Source organism: Suricata suricatta, chromosome 7, assembly GCF_006229205.1.
Source record: "Suricata suricatta isolate VVHF042 chromosome 7, meerkat_22Aug2017_6uvM2_HiC, whole genome shotgun sequence".
NCBI lineage: Eukaryota > Metazoa > Chordata > Mammalia > Carnivora > Herpestidae > Suricata > Suricata suricatta.
The window spans coordinates 15,314,970-15,332,536 of NC_043706.1; the positions used below are offsets into that span (position 1 = coordinate 15,314,970).

General features: G+C 47.2%; 1 protein-coding gene across 5 annotated transcripts in view; it reads left to right on the plus strand.

Moving 5' to 3' along the window:
• Positions 1-623: 623 nt before the first annotated feature.
• Positions 624-17,567, plus strand: part of LOC115295622 (TBC1 domain family member 7) — a 22,124-nt gene continuing 5,180 nt past the window's right edge. The window contains exons 1-5 of one of the 5 annotated variants that reach the window (XM_029943699.1): positions 624-641; positions 2,612-2,732; positions 3,660-3,740; positions 7,455-7,642; positions 11,990-12,127. In XM_029943699.1, the coding sequence (XP_029799559.1) occupies positions 2,621-2,732; positions 3,660-3,740; positions 7,455-7,642; positions 11,990-12,127 (519 nt within the window). In that variant the 5' untranslated portion in view covers positions 624-641; positions 2,612-2,620. The other 4 variants (XM_029943695.1, XM_029943696.1, XM_029943698.1 and 1 more) reach the window with 4 other exon arrangements.

The window sequence follows — 17,567 nt, forward strand, 5'->3', positions numbered from 1 at the left end:
GGGATGCCCCACTTCTTATTAGTCTCCCTACAGCTTCTCTTGCAGCCTGGGACGAGGGAACCTCTGAAGCATTCATTCCCCTTTTCCCTCTATCAAGCGTCCCCACTCCTCTGCCTGCCTTTGATTTTATGCCCAAACTCAAGTGATGGTGGCTCTCTGGCACACAAGCTCTGAATAAATTGCCTCCTGTGCTTGGTCTTTACTTGTTTCCACATCCTGCACGGAGAAAAAAAGAAATAAAACAACACAGGCGTCTTCCACCGCAGACGGGGCTGAGGAGCATCCTCCCAGGCTCCGAGCAGGTCCCCGACCCGCCTCCCCCTGCAGGCAGGGAGCTTAAGGGACGGGGAAGAGAGAGCATCCCAAACACTAGCCGCCAGGACGGAGGAAATAAGGTGGTCGTGAGATTCTCGGGCCGGGAGAACCAGAGGACAGGGGCCACAGGCCAGCGCAGCGACCAGAGTCTGAGCCAAAGACCACACTCGCTTTCCGCTCTCGGATGCGTCCGGATGGCCGGGTCCGTGAGCGGAACCTCTGCGCATGCGCCACACGCACGCGCACTCTCGGCACCGCCCCTCCGACGTCAGTGACGTCACGTCCGGCGACGGCGGGGCGGTGACTCGCGGGCTACTTGGGCGCAGGTGACCCGCAGCCTCCCTACGCCCCGTGGCCCCCCCTCGGGCGCGCGGGTCCCCGCGGCGGTCCTCACGTCGCCTCCCCGGCCCGGCGGCCGGTCAGCGCGCTGGGCCCGGTTTCCGCCGCCTCCCCCCCGGACCGCTTAGTCTCCACCCGGGCGTGGTTTCTACCGCCGGAGGTGACGCTTCACAGGGACAGGGGGACCTGGGGTCTTGGAGCAGGATGTGTTTACTTCTCCTCAAACGGACGCTCAGGGGCGGGAGTGTAACTCTCCTCCGGGAGGACCTGTGGCCCATGGGGTGCAATCTGAGAACTGTGTGTGTAGGTAACGGGCCCTGCACCGCCCTGCGGCTGTTTGCCGCTTTAAAAAAAATCTTTCTTATAGTTTATTTATTTTTGAGACAGGGGAGTCAGAGCACGAGTGGGAGAGGGTCAGAGAGAGGGGGAGACACAGAATCTGAAGACAGGCTCCAGGCTCCGAGCTGTCAGCACAGAACCCGAGGCGGGGTTTGAACCCTTGAACCGTAAGATCATGACCTGAGCCAAAGTCAGATGCTTAACTGACTGAGCCACCCAGGTGCCGCTCTTTGCTGCTTTTAAATGCATCACTTAACTCATTTGACATTTTAGTGCTTTGGAATTTTTTTTTTTTAACACGTGGCCCCCAAAGCTCAGAATCCTTTAGAATTTCTCATTTGAAACGAATCCTTATCTTTCCTGTGATTAAAGGGGTTCAGAGACCATCTTTTTAATAAGGAAGACCTTGGCTTTTTCTGGAACTCAACCCTCTCATCGTCAAGGGGGACTTGTCAGGATTTCTAAAACCTGAGGATTAGACTTTTTTTTTTTTGCACCGACATTTTAAGTATTTGTTTCAGGCAGTGCCATACTTCCTGAAAAATGCACTACATCCATTTTATTCTTAAAACGCCAACCTAATCGGACCTTTTTCTGATGTCTTGAGGTCAGTCTTGTGAACGTTACTGTGAAGGAACCTGACACCACTGAACTTTTTGAGGCTGGAGGCGAGATTTTAAGTCGCTCTTTTGTCTCCAGCTCTGTGGTATCGTTTGTCAACAGGCTTCGCCTCTGCCCCTCTTCTGGTTTACAATTCCCCACTCTTAGTCCCTTGCGGGCTCTGAATTTCCATAACTACATTTGGGAGGATTGTGTTTAAAGGAAACCTAAGGGAGATACTTGTGGCTTTTTACTTTTTTATAGTTTAGCTTTTTCATTTCACAACATGCCCATTTGAGAATGCGGCTAAGCAGAAGAAAGGAAATTTAAATCACCCAGAATCATACCACCTACAGATGACACATCGCCAACATTTTGGAATATAGTTTCATGTTTTTAATGCATGATTATTTGTAAAAACAAGAACAATTCCAAGCAGATACTGTTTGTTAACTCCTTTTGCATGACATCTTGTCCTGGTATTTCACTTTTTTTTCCTTTTCTTTTCTTTGAACATGAATCGTGGCTGGGAACTCCCATAAGTAAAGTAGCCTTCGTGCATGAACCTTGTGAAATTTATTTTAGCGACTCAGAGGACTTTCGTTTTATGTCTTGGTTTTCGGCCAAGGAACATAGGTGAGGTGGTGTTAGTTACTTAAAATGAGACATTTAGGGGCACCTGGGTGGCTCACTCATTTAAGTGGCTCTTGATTTTGAATCAGGTGGTGATCTCAGGTTTTAGTGAGATCAAACCCTGTGTCAGGCTCTGTGCTGGCAGCATGGAGCTTGCTTGGGATTCTGTCTCTCTCTCTCTCTCTCTCTCTCTCTCTCTCTCTCTCATAAATAATTTTTTAAAAAGGATATTTAATGTTGAATCCTTTACAGAGGCAGCTAGTTCATTTTCGTATATTGGATTCATGGGGAAGTTGGAGAAAATCATTGGAAAAATGCCCAAATTGTCCCGCCTCTGTTTTTAAGCTCACTCGTTCCCCCTCCCTACTGTCTCTCTCTCCTCCAGGAATGAAACATGACTGAGGACTCTCAGAGAAACTTCCGTTCAGTGTATTACGAGAAAGTGGGGTTTCGTGGAGTTGAAGAAAAGAAATCCTTGGAGATTCTCCTCAAAGATGACCGGCTGGGTGAGTTTTCCAAGTTCAGTTAGGGTTGCCGGGTGTTAGTCGCCCCAGCTGTCCTGAGAGAAATGCTATCTTAAAAGACCTCAGCGGTATTTGTTACCTGCCGTATTTGTTAGCGGGTAAATGGTGTATTGGGGGAGAAGTTACGGATTTTTCAAGCTTCTATTTGCTGAGGCCGAGCCCGATGTCAGTGAAAGGACTTTACAAAGTCAGTGATAGTCTCATATTAGACCCATGTATATTTCCTCAGTTTTCAGCGGTGTTACCGTAGCTTCTGGGCAAACTGGTAACTCTTGCCACGCTTTTTCTCCGGTGAAACTACGTTATGCGTTGACTTAGTTGCTTTGTAGTAATAAGAAGGTCTGGTCTGCCGACCAAAGTGAAATAAACAATCATAGGTATAAATAGTACTTTAGATGCATAGAGTGTTTTTAGCATTTCAAAACCGTTCCCCCACCCGATCCTCGTGTTTCAAGCACGTGTGGAATTTGACGAGCGGGGGGAACGGAGGTCCGGGACAGCTGAGCGTGGTTTACTAGCGGACGCGGGGACCCGAGGTGGCCGGGCCGCTCCCTGGCTCTGCCGGCTAAGTCAGGTCACTTCACTGCTTGGACGCTCAGTTTCTGCAGCTTTAAAACTTTAACTACCCAACACGCTTGTGCTGCGGATTCAGTGAAATAAATTGTGACTAGTAACTGCCTGCTGCAGGCAAGATGCATCTCCTGGGCCGCAAAGGCCTGATGGTCGTCACGTAGCTAGTTGGTGGAGCACCTGGGCCGGAAATCAGACCAGCGTTGCCTTTTCTAGATTTACTGATTGTGTAGACTTCCTCTGGAGAAATGTCTTACTTTAAGGAAAAAAATGAAATGCACTTTGATGTGAGCAGCCTAAAAGCTTCTAACCCAGTTGTTCTCTTTTCCCTTCCTCCAGATATCGAGAAACTTTGTACTTTTAGCCAGAGATTCCCTCTCCCGTCCATGTACCGTGCGTTGGTGTGGAAGGTGCTTCTAGGTAGGAGACTCGAGAGTTGGGAGATTTGTCCTCGGAAATGAGTGATGGGTATTTGTCATCTTACCAGTCGGGAGAAAGAGGGTTTTCCTGGGCCCTTTCCTGCCTGTGGGGCCCGGTCTCAGGAGGCTGAGTATCGCTCACTGTGAAAACCTTTAAGGTGACATCAGTCGCAGGACATTAAATGTCACTCTGACAGTGTCAGGTTAGTAATAATAGAGGAGAAGGGAAGGTGAGTTCCTGAAACAAGGTGCGGGAGGAGCCTGGGGCTGGAGGAGGGCGGCCTGGCCTTCGCCGCCCGCCAGGCAGCCCCAACAGGACCCCGGCTGGGCCCCGGCTTCTGCTCCTGGGAAATGAGGCTGGTGAGCTAAATTAACTCATGGACTGTAGCTCTCGATTCGTGATTTCTGTGATTCCCAGCGGTAGCGGCCTCACGTCCTAGGGAGTGCTGTCAGAGGCCGAAGGAAACTGAAGAGCTTTTACTTCTAGCAGCCTAAACCGGTAGGTTCCAGTGACGGGCTGAAGAAAAGAGCCTGCGGTGTCTGTGGGAGGGCAGGTGGGCTCGGCGCCTGGCCGCGTCCCTTTGGACCAAGCGTTTCTTCGTCTAGTCCTGCTGAGCCTGCTGATGCGTCTCGCCCGCCCCCACTGCCATCCTCCTCTTCCTTCTTCCCTAAACAAACTGACAGTGCGGGTGATCCCCGGATTCCCCACTGAGGTCGGTCTTCATACCCAGTTTTGCAGATGGGGCGGAAGCCTGCAAGGCTCAGTCCTTGCCCGAGGCCTCCCAGTCTGCAGGTGGCAGAGCCGGATGGGAGCTTGGGTCGGCGGAGCCCGTCTGAAGGCAGGCGGGACCGCAGGCCTCGCTCTGTTTCCAGAGCGCACGGTGCTTCCGGGACTTGACACATCTGCGGCCCTGAGCCTGCTGACGTAACGCGGAGGCGGCGAGGGCGTCCAGTCCATTCTAGAAAGTGTAGTGCCTCGTCTTGCTGTGCATCCCGACAGGCTCTGAGCACTCGTATTTCTGGTGGGGGACGGCACAGTCACTGCCCAGAGAGCAGGCCTCGGCGGTTTTAGCTCCCCCCGCCTGAGCTCTCTCTGAAATCTTGGCATTTCCAGAGACCTCACAGTAAATGCCTTCCAGGGACGCCGACGCTCTGTTTCTGCTGGGAAGTACTGTGTGTCATGTTAGTGACCGACACCAGTGGGTTGAGAGGGAGACGTACAGTTGTGCTTTGTGACACCTCGTGAGTGTCCAGGCCCGTTCGTGCCCTCCGTTTCCCCCACTTTCTCAGGTAAGCCCTTGTTGTCTTTGCGGTGAAGACGCTGGCGCTTGGGAGGAGACGGGCCGCCCCTTCCTAGCACAGGGGTTCCTGTTCGGGGGCCTCGTCGGGCCTGCTCCTGGTGCCGTTTCAGGCAAGCGTCAGAGCTCCAGGGCCGGCTCGTGGCTAGAGGCTGCACGTGGGAGGCGCGGCGCTGCTCTGGCAGTGTGAGGGGCTCAGCTACAGCCCTTGACCTCTGGCAGCCTCCACCCGGAGGACCTTTCAGTGGGTTCCCTCCTCCTGATGTTCACACGGCGTCACGCTAGCGCAAATCTTCCGCGCTCATCTACCTAGTTTCCCAGAATGCTCTTCAGAACCCTGGATCTGTGGAGTTTTGTGCTAAAAGAGTAATCCTTATCCGCTTTACAGCTAACGCTGACGCTAGCTTAGTGTATGCTGTGCACTCTCGAAGCACCTGATACCATTTTTTAGTCATTACGACAGCTGTGTGACACAGATATTATTTGTCTCATTTTTCAGCTGGAGAAGCTAAGCCTTCTTTAAGGAAGATTGAGTAAGGGGCTAACAGTCACCCAGCCAGTTAACTGTAGAGCTAGAGTTCAAACCCAGGCACTTTGACTCCAGAGTTTGTGTCCCTATACAGCCTCCTTACGTTTAATGAGGCTGGAATAAATACGATTAAAAATTTTTTTTTTACATTTACCTATTTATTTATTTAAAAAATTCTTTTTTTTACGTTTATTTATTTTTTTGAGAGACAGAGAGAGACAGGGCATGCACAGGGGATGGACAGAGAAAGAGAGAGAGAGGGAAACACAGAATTCAAAGCAGGTTCCAGGCTCTGAGCTTTCAGCACAGAGCCCGACGCAGGGCTCAAACCCATGAACTGTGAGATCATGACCTGAGCTGAAGTCGGACACTCAACCGACTGAGCCACCCAGGCGCCCCTGCGTTTATTTATTTTTAAGAGACAGAGCACAAGCATTTTTCAAATCTGTTTGACCCTGGAATCCTTTTCCTCATGTGGGCTTTTGGGGCCAGTGTTGTGCAGGGAACTCTTGGTGACATGCTTACCCATCCCACCTCTGACCTCTGACAGCTGAGGGAACAAGTGCCCAGAGACATTTGTGGGAGTCCTGGTGTCTCGGGCCCGGACTAGAACCTGTGTTTACTGAAAGCCTGTCCAGTGCTCTTTCCACTGTGCTTTTCTCATGCCATTTGTTTGTTAAAAAAAATAAAAAAGGGTTTTCCTCCAAACCTCATAGGTAGACATGTTTCAATGAGTCAGCATTAAATGGCATCAGAATATAATGTAAGGTGGCCTCATCAGTGAAAATCCAAGACTTCTGGTCCTGCAGCTCGGCTACTCTGGGAGCAAGTTTTGATCATTGGGGAAGAGGAGGATTTGAGGGGTAGTTGCTGGTCCTGAGTTGGGGGGCCTGTACGGTTAGCAAGGGCGGCCATAACCGAATTCCACAGACCGAGCTGCTTCCACAACAGTCTCTATTCTCACAGTTCTGGAGGCCGAGAAATCCAAGCTCAAGGTGCTGGCTGTTTGGGTCCTGGTGAGGGCTCCCTTGGCTTGTAGATGGCCACCCATCTGTCCCAACCTAGAGGGGGGGGGGGGGGAGAGGGGGAGAGAGAGCGCAAATGCTGTATCTCCTGTAAGGGCCCGAGCTTTGTTGGGTTACAGTCCACCCTTACAACTTCATTTACCCTTAATCTCCTTATAGGCCCTGCCTCCAAATTCAGGCACACTGGGGTTGTTGGGGCTTTAACATACGCATTTTGGGGGGAACAGTTCAGTGCATAGCAGGAGCAAAAACTGGAGATGGGTCTGCGGGAGCGGAGGTGGCCCCAGGCTGACCACCATGCATTCCGTGAAGTCATCCTGGTGACTGATGTGGCTGCAGCTGAGGTGGCACACTTGTTCAAGGGCTTTCTGATGCCATTTCATTTCTCTTAAATATCAGTGGTGCAGTTGCCATTGAAATACTGATAGTACTTAACATTTAAGGTTGTGTTGTGTTATAGAGAGAATTAAGAAAATTATTTTTAATGTTTTTTATTTATTTTTGAGAGATAGAGACAGCACAAGCAGGGGAGGGTCAGAGAGAGAGGGAGACACAGAATCCGAAGCAGGCTCCAGGCTCTGAGCTAGCTGACAGGACAGAGCCTGACGCGGGGATCGAACCCACGAACCGTGAGATCACGACCTGAGCTGAAGCTGGCTGCTTAACCGACTGAGCCTCTCAGGTGCCCCTAGAGAGAATTTCTAAGACAGAATCCATATGGTAACTAAGTATCTGTGATTCTAGTCCAGTCACAGTGGGCAGCCTCTCACTTGATTCTCTCCAGTAGCAGAGGGATTTGGATTTGTGTCTCAGTATTTTGCACTTTCTTCTCCCCTCTCCCCCCACCCCCGGTCTCCATATAGGGATCCTGCCTCCCCACCACGAGTCCCATGCCCAGGTGATGCTGTGCCGCAAGGAGCAGTTCTGTGACATCCTGCACGCCCTGAAAGTCGTTCGCTTTGTCAGCGAGGCCACGCCTCAGGTTGAAGTCTATCTCCGCATGTACCAGCTGGAGTCTGGGAGGTTGCCTCGAAGTCCTTCCTTTCCACTGGTTAGTGGCGCTTTTGTCCAGCACTTACTTCAAGTCTAGACCATCCTGCCGGCCTTTGACCGCATCATATTCTGCCTTACAAAGTCTCAGTGGCAACTGAGTAAAGGCAGTACATCTTTCCTTGGCATTTGTGGCCCTGCACGTTCTGACTCAATCTAAGTTTTTAAAAACTTTTTTAAATGTTTATTTATTTTTAAAGGAGAGAGAGAGTATGAGTGGGGAAGGGGCAGAGAGAGAGAGACAGAGACACAGGATCTGAAGCAGGCTCCTGGCTCTGAGTTGTCAGCACAGAGCCGGATGCGGGGTTTGAACTCACGATCCGTGAAATCATGACCTGAGCTGAAGTCGGACACTTAACTGACTGGTCCATCCAGGCACCCCTAATTTTTTAAAATACAATTTATTTTGAAATAATTGCAAATTTGGCAAGAATACTACCAAGAATTCCTATATGCTCTTTACCCAAGTTTCCCCATCATTAATATCTTATGTTTGCTTTGTCATTTTTCCTACATAATATTTACCTATTTTTTCTAAACCACATGAAAATAAGATGCAGACATGACGTTCCATGACTCACATTCCTTCTGTGTATACTTCCTAAAGAAACTAGCACTCCCCTGGGTAAGCATAGGATGGGCTAACCATAGAGTCGTCATCGAAACCAGAGCGTTTACACCGATATCGTATTCAGATCTGTCTTCAGACTCGGTTCACATCTGACCAGTTGTCCCCGTAATGCCCTTTATCACAAACCAACAGTAAGTTTTGGTCAGAACTTATCATACTTTCCTACCAAACTTTCACCCACTAGTTTTAACCTTTGTTGATGATTTAGAAAATACTTTAAATGTTTTAACTCTTTATTTAAAAATTATTTTAGAAACAAAAACTTGCAAAAATAGTACAGTGTTCCCATGTACTTTTACCTAGCGTCACCAAGTGTTTCATCTTCTGTAATTATCAAGCCCAGAAAAATCGTTACTGATCAGATCCTGTAGGCCTTACTGAACGCCCTCCTGCTTTGCTTTTCCGGGTCCACAAGCCAGTGTGGGCTCACAGACGGCATTTATTGCTACATCTTACCCCGCTTCCATCTGGAAAAAGTTCCTTGGTCTGTGATGACCTTGGCACATCTGAATAGTACTGGGCAGTAGAGCGTCTCTTAGTTTGGGTTCATTTGATGTTTCCTCGTGATTAAAATCTGATTATGAATTTTTGGCAGGAATACTGCAGAGGTATGACACTTAATTACCGTTACCGCTGACTTTGATCAGTTGGTTACAGTGGTGTCGGCCCTTTTTCTTCAGTGTAAGATGATTATTTTTCCTTTTGTAATAAGTAATTAGTGAGGAGATGCTTTTGAGACCAAGTAAACGTCCATCCACTAATGATTCCTGCCCGAAACAATTTCACTATGCTGATTGCCAGATGGTGATTTTCTAACTGCTGCTTCCTTCTGCATTTACTGGCATTTTTTCATAAGGAAGGGCTTTCCCTTCTCCCTTATTTGTTTATTTATGTCAAAATGAGTTTATGGATTTCTCTTATTCAGTGGCCTTTAACCCATAACTACTATTATTTATTTGATGTTCAACTTGTCTCAGATTGGGCCAGAGGGAGCCCCTTCTGATGGACTTCTCTCTCTTTATGGCAAGTTCACACCATTTTGAGCATTTCTGTACTTTCTGGGGCAGACCCACCTTGTACTTTCTCTACCCCAAGTCTAGAATCAGCCATTTCTATTTTGAACAAAGTGTGCTTTTACAGGGCAGTCTGTGTTCTCCTTGTTGCTGGTGTGTGATCGCTGCTAGGTCCTGACAGTAGAAAGAGCTAGGACATATGAGCACCTTCTCTGAATGTGTAGAGTCATCTACACTCACTCACACACACCCATGTGTTTACACGTCTAGCCTGGAGTATTAAAAGCCCCCTGTTGACACCGATCCCTCTGGTTTAGTCCAGTTCCGCCAGTTCCTCTAGCCTTCACGCCCCTGTGTGCGCAGGTCCCTTGTGTGACAGTTGCAAATATGAACCGCTCCAGGTCCTTCGTACGGGTACTGCCCTGCTCGTTTGTGTCGTAACCAGTACTGCAACCTACTTTTTAAACTTCCATCTTTGACAGACCCTCGCTCGAGTTACTTGGACTGCTTACTGTTCGTAAAGGGAAAAAAGGGGAAGAGGAAAAGTTTAGGCAAAGGACTAATGATAGCTTTTGGGCTTTGGCTATTTTAATGCAGTTTGAAATTCATTTTTGGCATTTTAACTGTGTGTGTGTGTGTGTGTGTCTGTGGCCAAAACAGTGATTGCTCATAATCGGGATTTGCTTGCAAGCTGTGCTCTTCTATAAAACAATTTTTTAAAGTTTATTTATTTTTGAGAGAAAGAGTGCATGTCTCTACATGTGCACACATAGGGGAGGCTCAGAGAGAGAGAGAGAGAGAGAGGGAGAGAGAGAGAGACTCCCAAGCAGGCTCTGCACCATCACTGCAAGCCTCATGTGGGGCTTGAACTCACGAACAGTGAGATCAGGATCTGATACAAAATCCAGAGTCAGATGCTCAACCTACTGAGCCACCCAGGTGTCCCAAACCTTATTTTTATTATTATTTTTTTAGTGTTTATTTTTGAGAGAGAGACAGAGACAGACAGGACGAGCTGGGAGGAGAAGAGAGAGGGAGACACAGAAGTTGAAGCAGCTGTCGGCACAGAGCCTGACATGGGACTGAACCCACAAACCATGAGATCATGACCTGAGCCAGAGTCAGATGCTCAACCGACTGAGCCGCCCAGGCGCCCCTCCGCCCAAGCTTATGTTTTTCCATTGCAATTTGCAGCCTACGAGTAGAGCACGTTGAGAGTTTTGACTTGTCTTTTTGAGGTTAATGATGTCCCCACGGACAGACCTTACTTTGTCCACTTTTGTTTATCAAGAGAGAATGCCCTGAAGATAATTGGAACTCTTAACAAACTTCTTTAAACTTTGCTTATCTCTGGCAAAGCGAAGTTGATAGTACTCTGCAAACTCTTAAATGATATGTGACAGGAGGTTAGACTATTAGCTCAAGAAACCTAAGTGATGGGGCATCATTGCCTCCTCAGCTGGTCGGGGCTCCAAGCGCAACCCCCCCCCTCACCCCGGGGCCTGGGGCAGATGTGCCGTCAGGGTTGGCTCTGCCACCCATGCCTCCCGTCGTCTTTGGGCCCCACTCAGCCTCATTAGTATTCGTGTGTAGTAGAGCGTGTGACAGTGCTCAGCACGGGGCTGGGAACACAGCCAAGGACGTCGGTCTCCTTCCCTGGCCTCTCGGAGCGGCCTGGAGCCGCGAGCTGCCGCATTCTGGAGCACCGAGCATAGCGCCCGGTACTGGGCGGGAGTCCGGGAAGCAAGGCCGTCTTGCCCTTTCCTCCCGTCTTCTGTCTCTTCCTCTGACACATTCATGTTTAGAAAATGTTACTTTCTGGGAGTCTGTTACTCTTGACAGATTCTAGAATATGAAGTTGAGACCTAAGATGAAATGCTTTTCTTAAAATAGGAATTTTGATTTAACTTGGGGCTTTTAAAAGGAGTAGAAGGATACTTTTTAGTTTCTTCTTAACACTAAAGTCTTTTGGTTCTTAAATCCTAGATGAAAATGTAATTTTGTGTAAGATAACGGTATTTGAAAACAAAATAGATTTTAGTAGGTTCTAGTTTTTATAAGATTACTTTGTTGAAATTTACCTGATGGTTTATGTTCATATTTTGAGTATTTACACAAGGTTTGAGAAATGCCATTTTTCTGATTCCTAAAATTCTGATTCCAGGGAGATTTTAACTTACGAGTTGCTTAAAGATAGAACAAAAATCTAAAGGTATATGTGAGTGAATGTTTTGAAATAAGGAAAATGCTTTATTAGTCTTTTTGGAGCCCTTTGATTTTTTGCAAATTACTGTATTAACAAATGTCTCCAGTTACTGATGATGTTTATCACATCCTTTTGAGAGAAATTCTCTTCTAGCCCCGAGAATGTTTTTGGGTGGAGAGAGTCAGCACTTTGCTTATGATTTATGTTTTCTTTGATGACCTTAAATGTTAGAAAGGGAAGATCTCTGAGTGCTTAATCTGAACCCTGGCCACTCGCAAGCCCCACTGATCCCAGTAGATTTCTCTGGTCACCCATCCTTAGCTCCGCCTTGGTCTTCTCTTTAGTCGTGGGCTGTGTGCTTTTCGGTTCCACTTTGATTTATTAATGCAGCCTCTTCAAAAGCTGGGGGGCGAGATTTCATTTTTACCAAAGAAATATGCGTTCCTCTCTTCTGCTGGCTCCCCTCCTTTAACCAGAGATTTATTATTGATCTTTCAGGAGCCGGAAGATGAAGTATTTCTAGCCATTGCCAAAGCCGTGGAAGAGATGGTAGAGGACAGTGTCCACTGTTACTGGATCACCCGCTGCTTCGTGAACCAGTTAAATAGCAAGTACCGGGAGTCCCTCCCCCAGCTGGTGAGGGTGCTGCTTTGGCTCTCGAGGGGTGGGGGCGAAGGGGTGACAGCGGTACGGGGGAGGTGGCCTGCCTTCCTGGCAGTTGCGAGTGGCCCCTCTACGCTTAGAGCCAACAAGTGTGCTCTGTAAAAGGTCCAGCGGTGACTTTTTCCAGCCCAGTGGGCCAGATGGTCTCTTGTCTCTGTTGCAAACACTCAGCCCTGCTGCCTTTGCCCAGAAGCGGCCGTTGACAGTGCACGAAAGAGTGGTCGTGGCTGCATCTGGCCTGTTTGCAGTCTCTGCTCTTCTGTATTCCGCATCCTGGTCTCAAATCTACTGGATTTATCTAGAATTGCCTCTCTGTGTCACCTAAGGTTTAGGTTTGGCTGCATATAACAGATAGCCGCAATAACAGAAGCTCTGCTCTCTCTTTTTCTCTCCCATGGCCAGAAGTCTGGAGGTAAGGCAGTCCAGAATGAGTGCTGGGTGCCGCAGTGTCTGCGGGAGGCCCCCCGGTTCAGGCATTCCCAGGTGTGACCCTTCCTCCTTTGCTCATGGACGCTAGAGCGGCAGCCATGCCATCTGTGATGTAGGAAGGTGGAAAGGGAAGGGCCACGACCAAAGGGAAGGAGTGGAAGGGACAGCCAGCCACGTCTGCCCAAGGGGGACACGCCCGTTAGTGGCGCGGCCGTGGCACCTGGCCGTCTCCGTCTGCGGTGGAGGCTGGGGTCACGTTGTGATCTCCCGTGGACACAGGGCTCTGCTTGCGAAGAAGGACGGGAGAGTGGATGTGAGAGAGGCGGCCTGCCGGGGGCTGTGCTCTGACCCGATGTCCAGAGCACAGCGGCCACTTACTCCACCAGCATCAGCCAGCGGCTCTCTGCCGTTCCCTTTTCCTAGCTTTCTCCTTTCCTTCCCTCATTTATAAAAACGACTGTTTTTTCTCTTAAATCCGTGATTTGAAGACCCTGTTGAAATCAGTGAGCGCAGTAATGGTGGCAGGGCTAGACGAGGGGGCCCTGACGGAGTGACTGAACCCCGAGGACCCCGTGCTGACGACAGCCATTAGCAGGGCAGCTGCAAGACCCATCAACTCTGCGGGCCCTGGAACAAGAGTGTTTCAGAGAAACCTGGTTTTCAGAATTTTAAAACTTAATCCAGTTAGTTGATGTCAGTGAAAATAAATCAGGCGTGGAGATAGAACTGCACAGTTACATCAAGACACCAGATGATGCCAGGGTTTCACTAGCTTTTCCTATGTTGTATTGGAGCACAGTCCACAGTGTTTTGCTAGCTTATGTTTAAAAAATTGTTTCTTTTTTTTTTAATGTTTACTTATTTTAGGGAGGAAGACTGTGTGCAAGTGGGGGAGGGGCAGAGAGAGAGGCAGACACAGAATCCGAGGCAGGCTCCAGGCCCCCAGCTGTCAGCTCAGACCCCGATGCTGGGCTCGAACCCACGAACTATGAGATCATGACCTGAGCCAAATTGGATGCTTAACTGACTGAGGCACCAAGGCGCGCCCCCCAAGTTCTTTATTTTTGATAACACAAGTAATAAGTACATTCTTGAAGTATTAAACAACCTGGATGGATCCAGTGTTCCCAAAGATCTGTGCCAACACCTGCTCATCCCCCGTTTTCTAAGAGGTAAACACTGCCATTAGCTCGGTGTATGCATCCTGTGCTGTTTTATGTCCATTAGGGTGGATGGAATGTGTCCACACACACAGATACAGACACGCTTGTCCGTGTAATGATTTACCTATGTTTTACATATATAACTTTACAAACCATGAATATTGTAACATTGTTCATACGGCTCTGCAGTTTCTTTTTTTAAACTTTGTGTCTTGGAATGCTTTCCAGGTCCATGCAGATCAGTCTTGTTCAGCCTTGACTTCCTATTAGCACCACCTGGGAGCTTTTGAAAAATAACCAGTGCCTTTCCTCCCCCCCAAACCAATTAAGTCCGAATCTCCGGGGGTGGGTGGGGCTCAGAATTCTATTTTTTAAAAAACATCAGGTGATTTCAGAAGCGTGGCTAGGGTTGAGAGCCACTCATGTGGAACCACATTTTTTTCTTCCTCTTAAACATGTGATCATATTATTTCCTGTGAAGAATTTGCCGTATCTTAGTATAACAGATGCTGAGAGTCGGCATGCCCTTGTACAGGATCCGTTCAGTATACGTGAGGGTTTTGTAGGGCAGCCATCTGTAAAGGGATTGCTCCGCTGAAAGATGTAGTTAAGTTTTTTAATTGCCAGGTTGCTCACCCAGAAGGAATACCAATTTGGCTTCCCATGACAGATTAGAAGATTTTCTGTTTTCCACTCGATTGCCAATACTTGATAGTATCAGTTTCTTAAATTTTTGTTAATCTGATAATGACAATGGTCTCCTGTTGTAATTTATGTACTTCCTAGTGAAGCCGGGCAGCTTTGCGTTTGCTCACGGGTCATGTGTCTTGTCCACCTCTCCAATTTGTCTGCATCTTTCTTCTTAACTGGTAAGAGTGATGGATATGTCCTAGATATTTATCCTGTGTTACACAGGTTGGCAGTATTTTCTCCCTGTCATATAGAGATTTTTCACTTTTGGTACAGTTGGATCTGTTGCTCTTTTTCATTTGCTTTTTCATGTCTTATTTAGGAAGCCCTTTCTAGCTCCACGATTAAAAAACAGATTTTATTTTAAAATTTTTATTTATTTTTAATTTTTTTAATGTTTGTTTATTTTTGAGAGAGAGAGACACAGAGTGTGAGCAGGGGACCGTCAGAGAGACAGAGGGAGACACAGAATCAAAAGCAGGCTCCAGGCTCTGAGCTGTCAGCACAGAGCCCGATGCAGGGCTTGAACTCACGAACCATGAGATCATGACCTGAACTGAAGTTGGCCGCTTAACTGACTGAGCCACGCAGGTGCCCTTACTTATTTTTTAGAGAGAGAGGGAGGGAGGGAGGGTGTGTGTGAGTGGGAGTGAGGGGCAGAGGGAGACAGAGAATCTGCAGGGCTCGATCCCACGACCCTGGGATCATGACCTGAGCCACAATCGGGAGTCAGATGCCACCCAACTGGGTGCTCCTAAAAAACAGATGTTTTAAAAACCTTGCTCTAACTTTTAAAAATATGTATTTAAGTTTATTCATTTATTTTGAGAGAAAGGGAGAGAGAATCCCAAGCAGGTTCCCCCACTGTTAGAGCAGAGCCCAACATGGGGTTCGATCCCATGAACCGTGAGATCATCTGAGCTGAAATCAAGAGACAGTTGCTTAACTGGATGCTTAACCAGCTGAGCCATCCAGGTGCCCCTCAAAGTATTTATGTATGTATTTATTTGTTTTTAAAATTTGTTCTCAAGTTGGCGAACATACAGTGTGTACTGTGTGCTCTTGGTTTTGGGGGAAGATTCCGTGATTCATCACTTCTATACAACACCCAGTGCTCATCCCAACAAGTGCCCTCCTCCATGCCCATCACCCCCCTTCCCCTCTCACCTGCCTGCACCCCCCCATCTACCCTCAGTTTGTTCTCTGTATTTAAGAGTCTCTTGTGGTTTGCTTCCCTCCCTCTCTGTAACTATTTTTTTCTCCTTCCCCCCCCCCATAGTCATCTGTTAAGCTTCTCAAGTTCCACATATGAGTGAAAACATAGATCTTTCTCTGCCTGACTTATTTCACTTAGTATGACACCCTCGAGTTCCATCCACGTTGCTACAAATGGCCAGATTTCACTTTCTCATTGCCATATAGTACTCCATTGTATATGTAAACCACATCTTCTTGATCCATTTGTCAGTTGATGGACATTTAGGCTCTTTCCATGATTTGGCTATTGTTGAAAGTGCTGCTTTGAACATTGGGGTACATGTGCCCTTATGCATCAGCACTCCTGTATCCCTTGGGTAAGTCCCTAGTGCTATTGCTGGATCTTGGGTAGTTCTGCGTTTCATATTTTGAGGAACCTCCGCACTGTTTTCCAGAGCGGCTGCACCAGTTTGCATTCCCACCAACAGTGCAAGAGGGTTTCCCATTTCTCCACATCCTCACCAGCTTCTGTTGTTTCCTGAGTTGTTAATTTTAGCTGCTCTAACTGGTGTGAAGTGGTATCTCCATGTGGTTTTGATTTGTATTTCCCTGATGGTGAGTGACTTTGAGCATCATTTCATGTGTCTGTTGGCCATCTGGATGTGCTCTTTGGAAAAGTATTCATGTCTTCTGCCCATTTCTTCACCAGATCATTTGTTTTTCATGTATTGAGTTGGTAAGTTCCTTATAGTTTTTGGATACTAACCCTTTATCTGATATGTCATTTACAAATTTCTTTTCCCATTCTGTCAGTTGCCTTTTTGTTTTGTTGATTATTTCCTTTGCAGTGCAGAAGCTTTTTATCTTGATGAGGTCCCAATAGTTCATTTTTGCTTTTAAGTCCCCAGGCTCTGGAGACATATTGAGCAAGAAATTGCTGCGGTTGAGGTCAAAGAGGTTGTTGCCTGTGTTCTCCTCTAGGGTTCTGATGGTTTCCTGTCTCACATTCAGGTCCTTCATCCATCTGGAGTTTATTTATGTATATGGTGTAAGAAGGTGGTCCAGTTTCATTCTTCTGCATGTCGCTGTCCAGTTCTCCCAGCACCACTTGCTGAAGAGACCTTTTTCCATTGGATACTCTTTCCTGCTTTGTCAAAGATTAGTTAACCATGCATATATTTGTGGATGCATTTCTGTGTTCTCTGTTCCATTGGTCTGTATGTCTGTTAAACCTTTAAAATTTAGTCCTTTAATTTGCAAAAGGATTTTCTTTGTGCTTGGCCTCAGACTCAGATTCAGCCTTGTTTCTTGGTTGTTAACTGCATCAAACCTTCCTCCTCTTCCTCTTTCTGTGTGACAGTTACTAACAATGTGCTTCATGCCTGGAAATTTGCTTTATTAGTTAAAACTTAATTTTAACACACATCTCTGTTGTTATAGTTGAGGAAACTGAAGCACAGAGCAGCTAAATCCCTTGCCCAGAGTTACAGTTAGGAAGCAGGACCGCCTACCATTGACAGTGTCAGTTCATTCTGTTTTTTCACAGATCTGAAATGCCACCTTTATCATATTCTAGATTTCCATGTATATTTATATCTCTTTCTAGACTTTTGTTTTCATCAAGCTATATGTCTACTTCTGGGCCCACACCATTTGATTTATTTAACATGGCTTCCTAATATGTTTTGGTACCTGCTAGGGGAAACGCCCTCATATTGTTCGGTTTCAAAAGTGCATTGGCTATGCTTGAGTTCTTTTTTCTTTTTAGCAATGAATTTTAAATCAGCAAGATACTAAATGCCCCTAAGCCTTACTTTCTTCATCTTCAAAACAGAGGTTTATTTTAACATGTACATTGTAGTACCCAGCACATAGTTTTAAATAGTTATGAAGCTTTTTTAAAAAAAGTTCTTAAGAATATGTAAGAAAAGTTA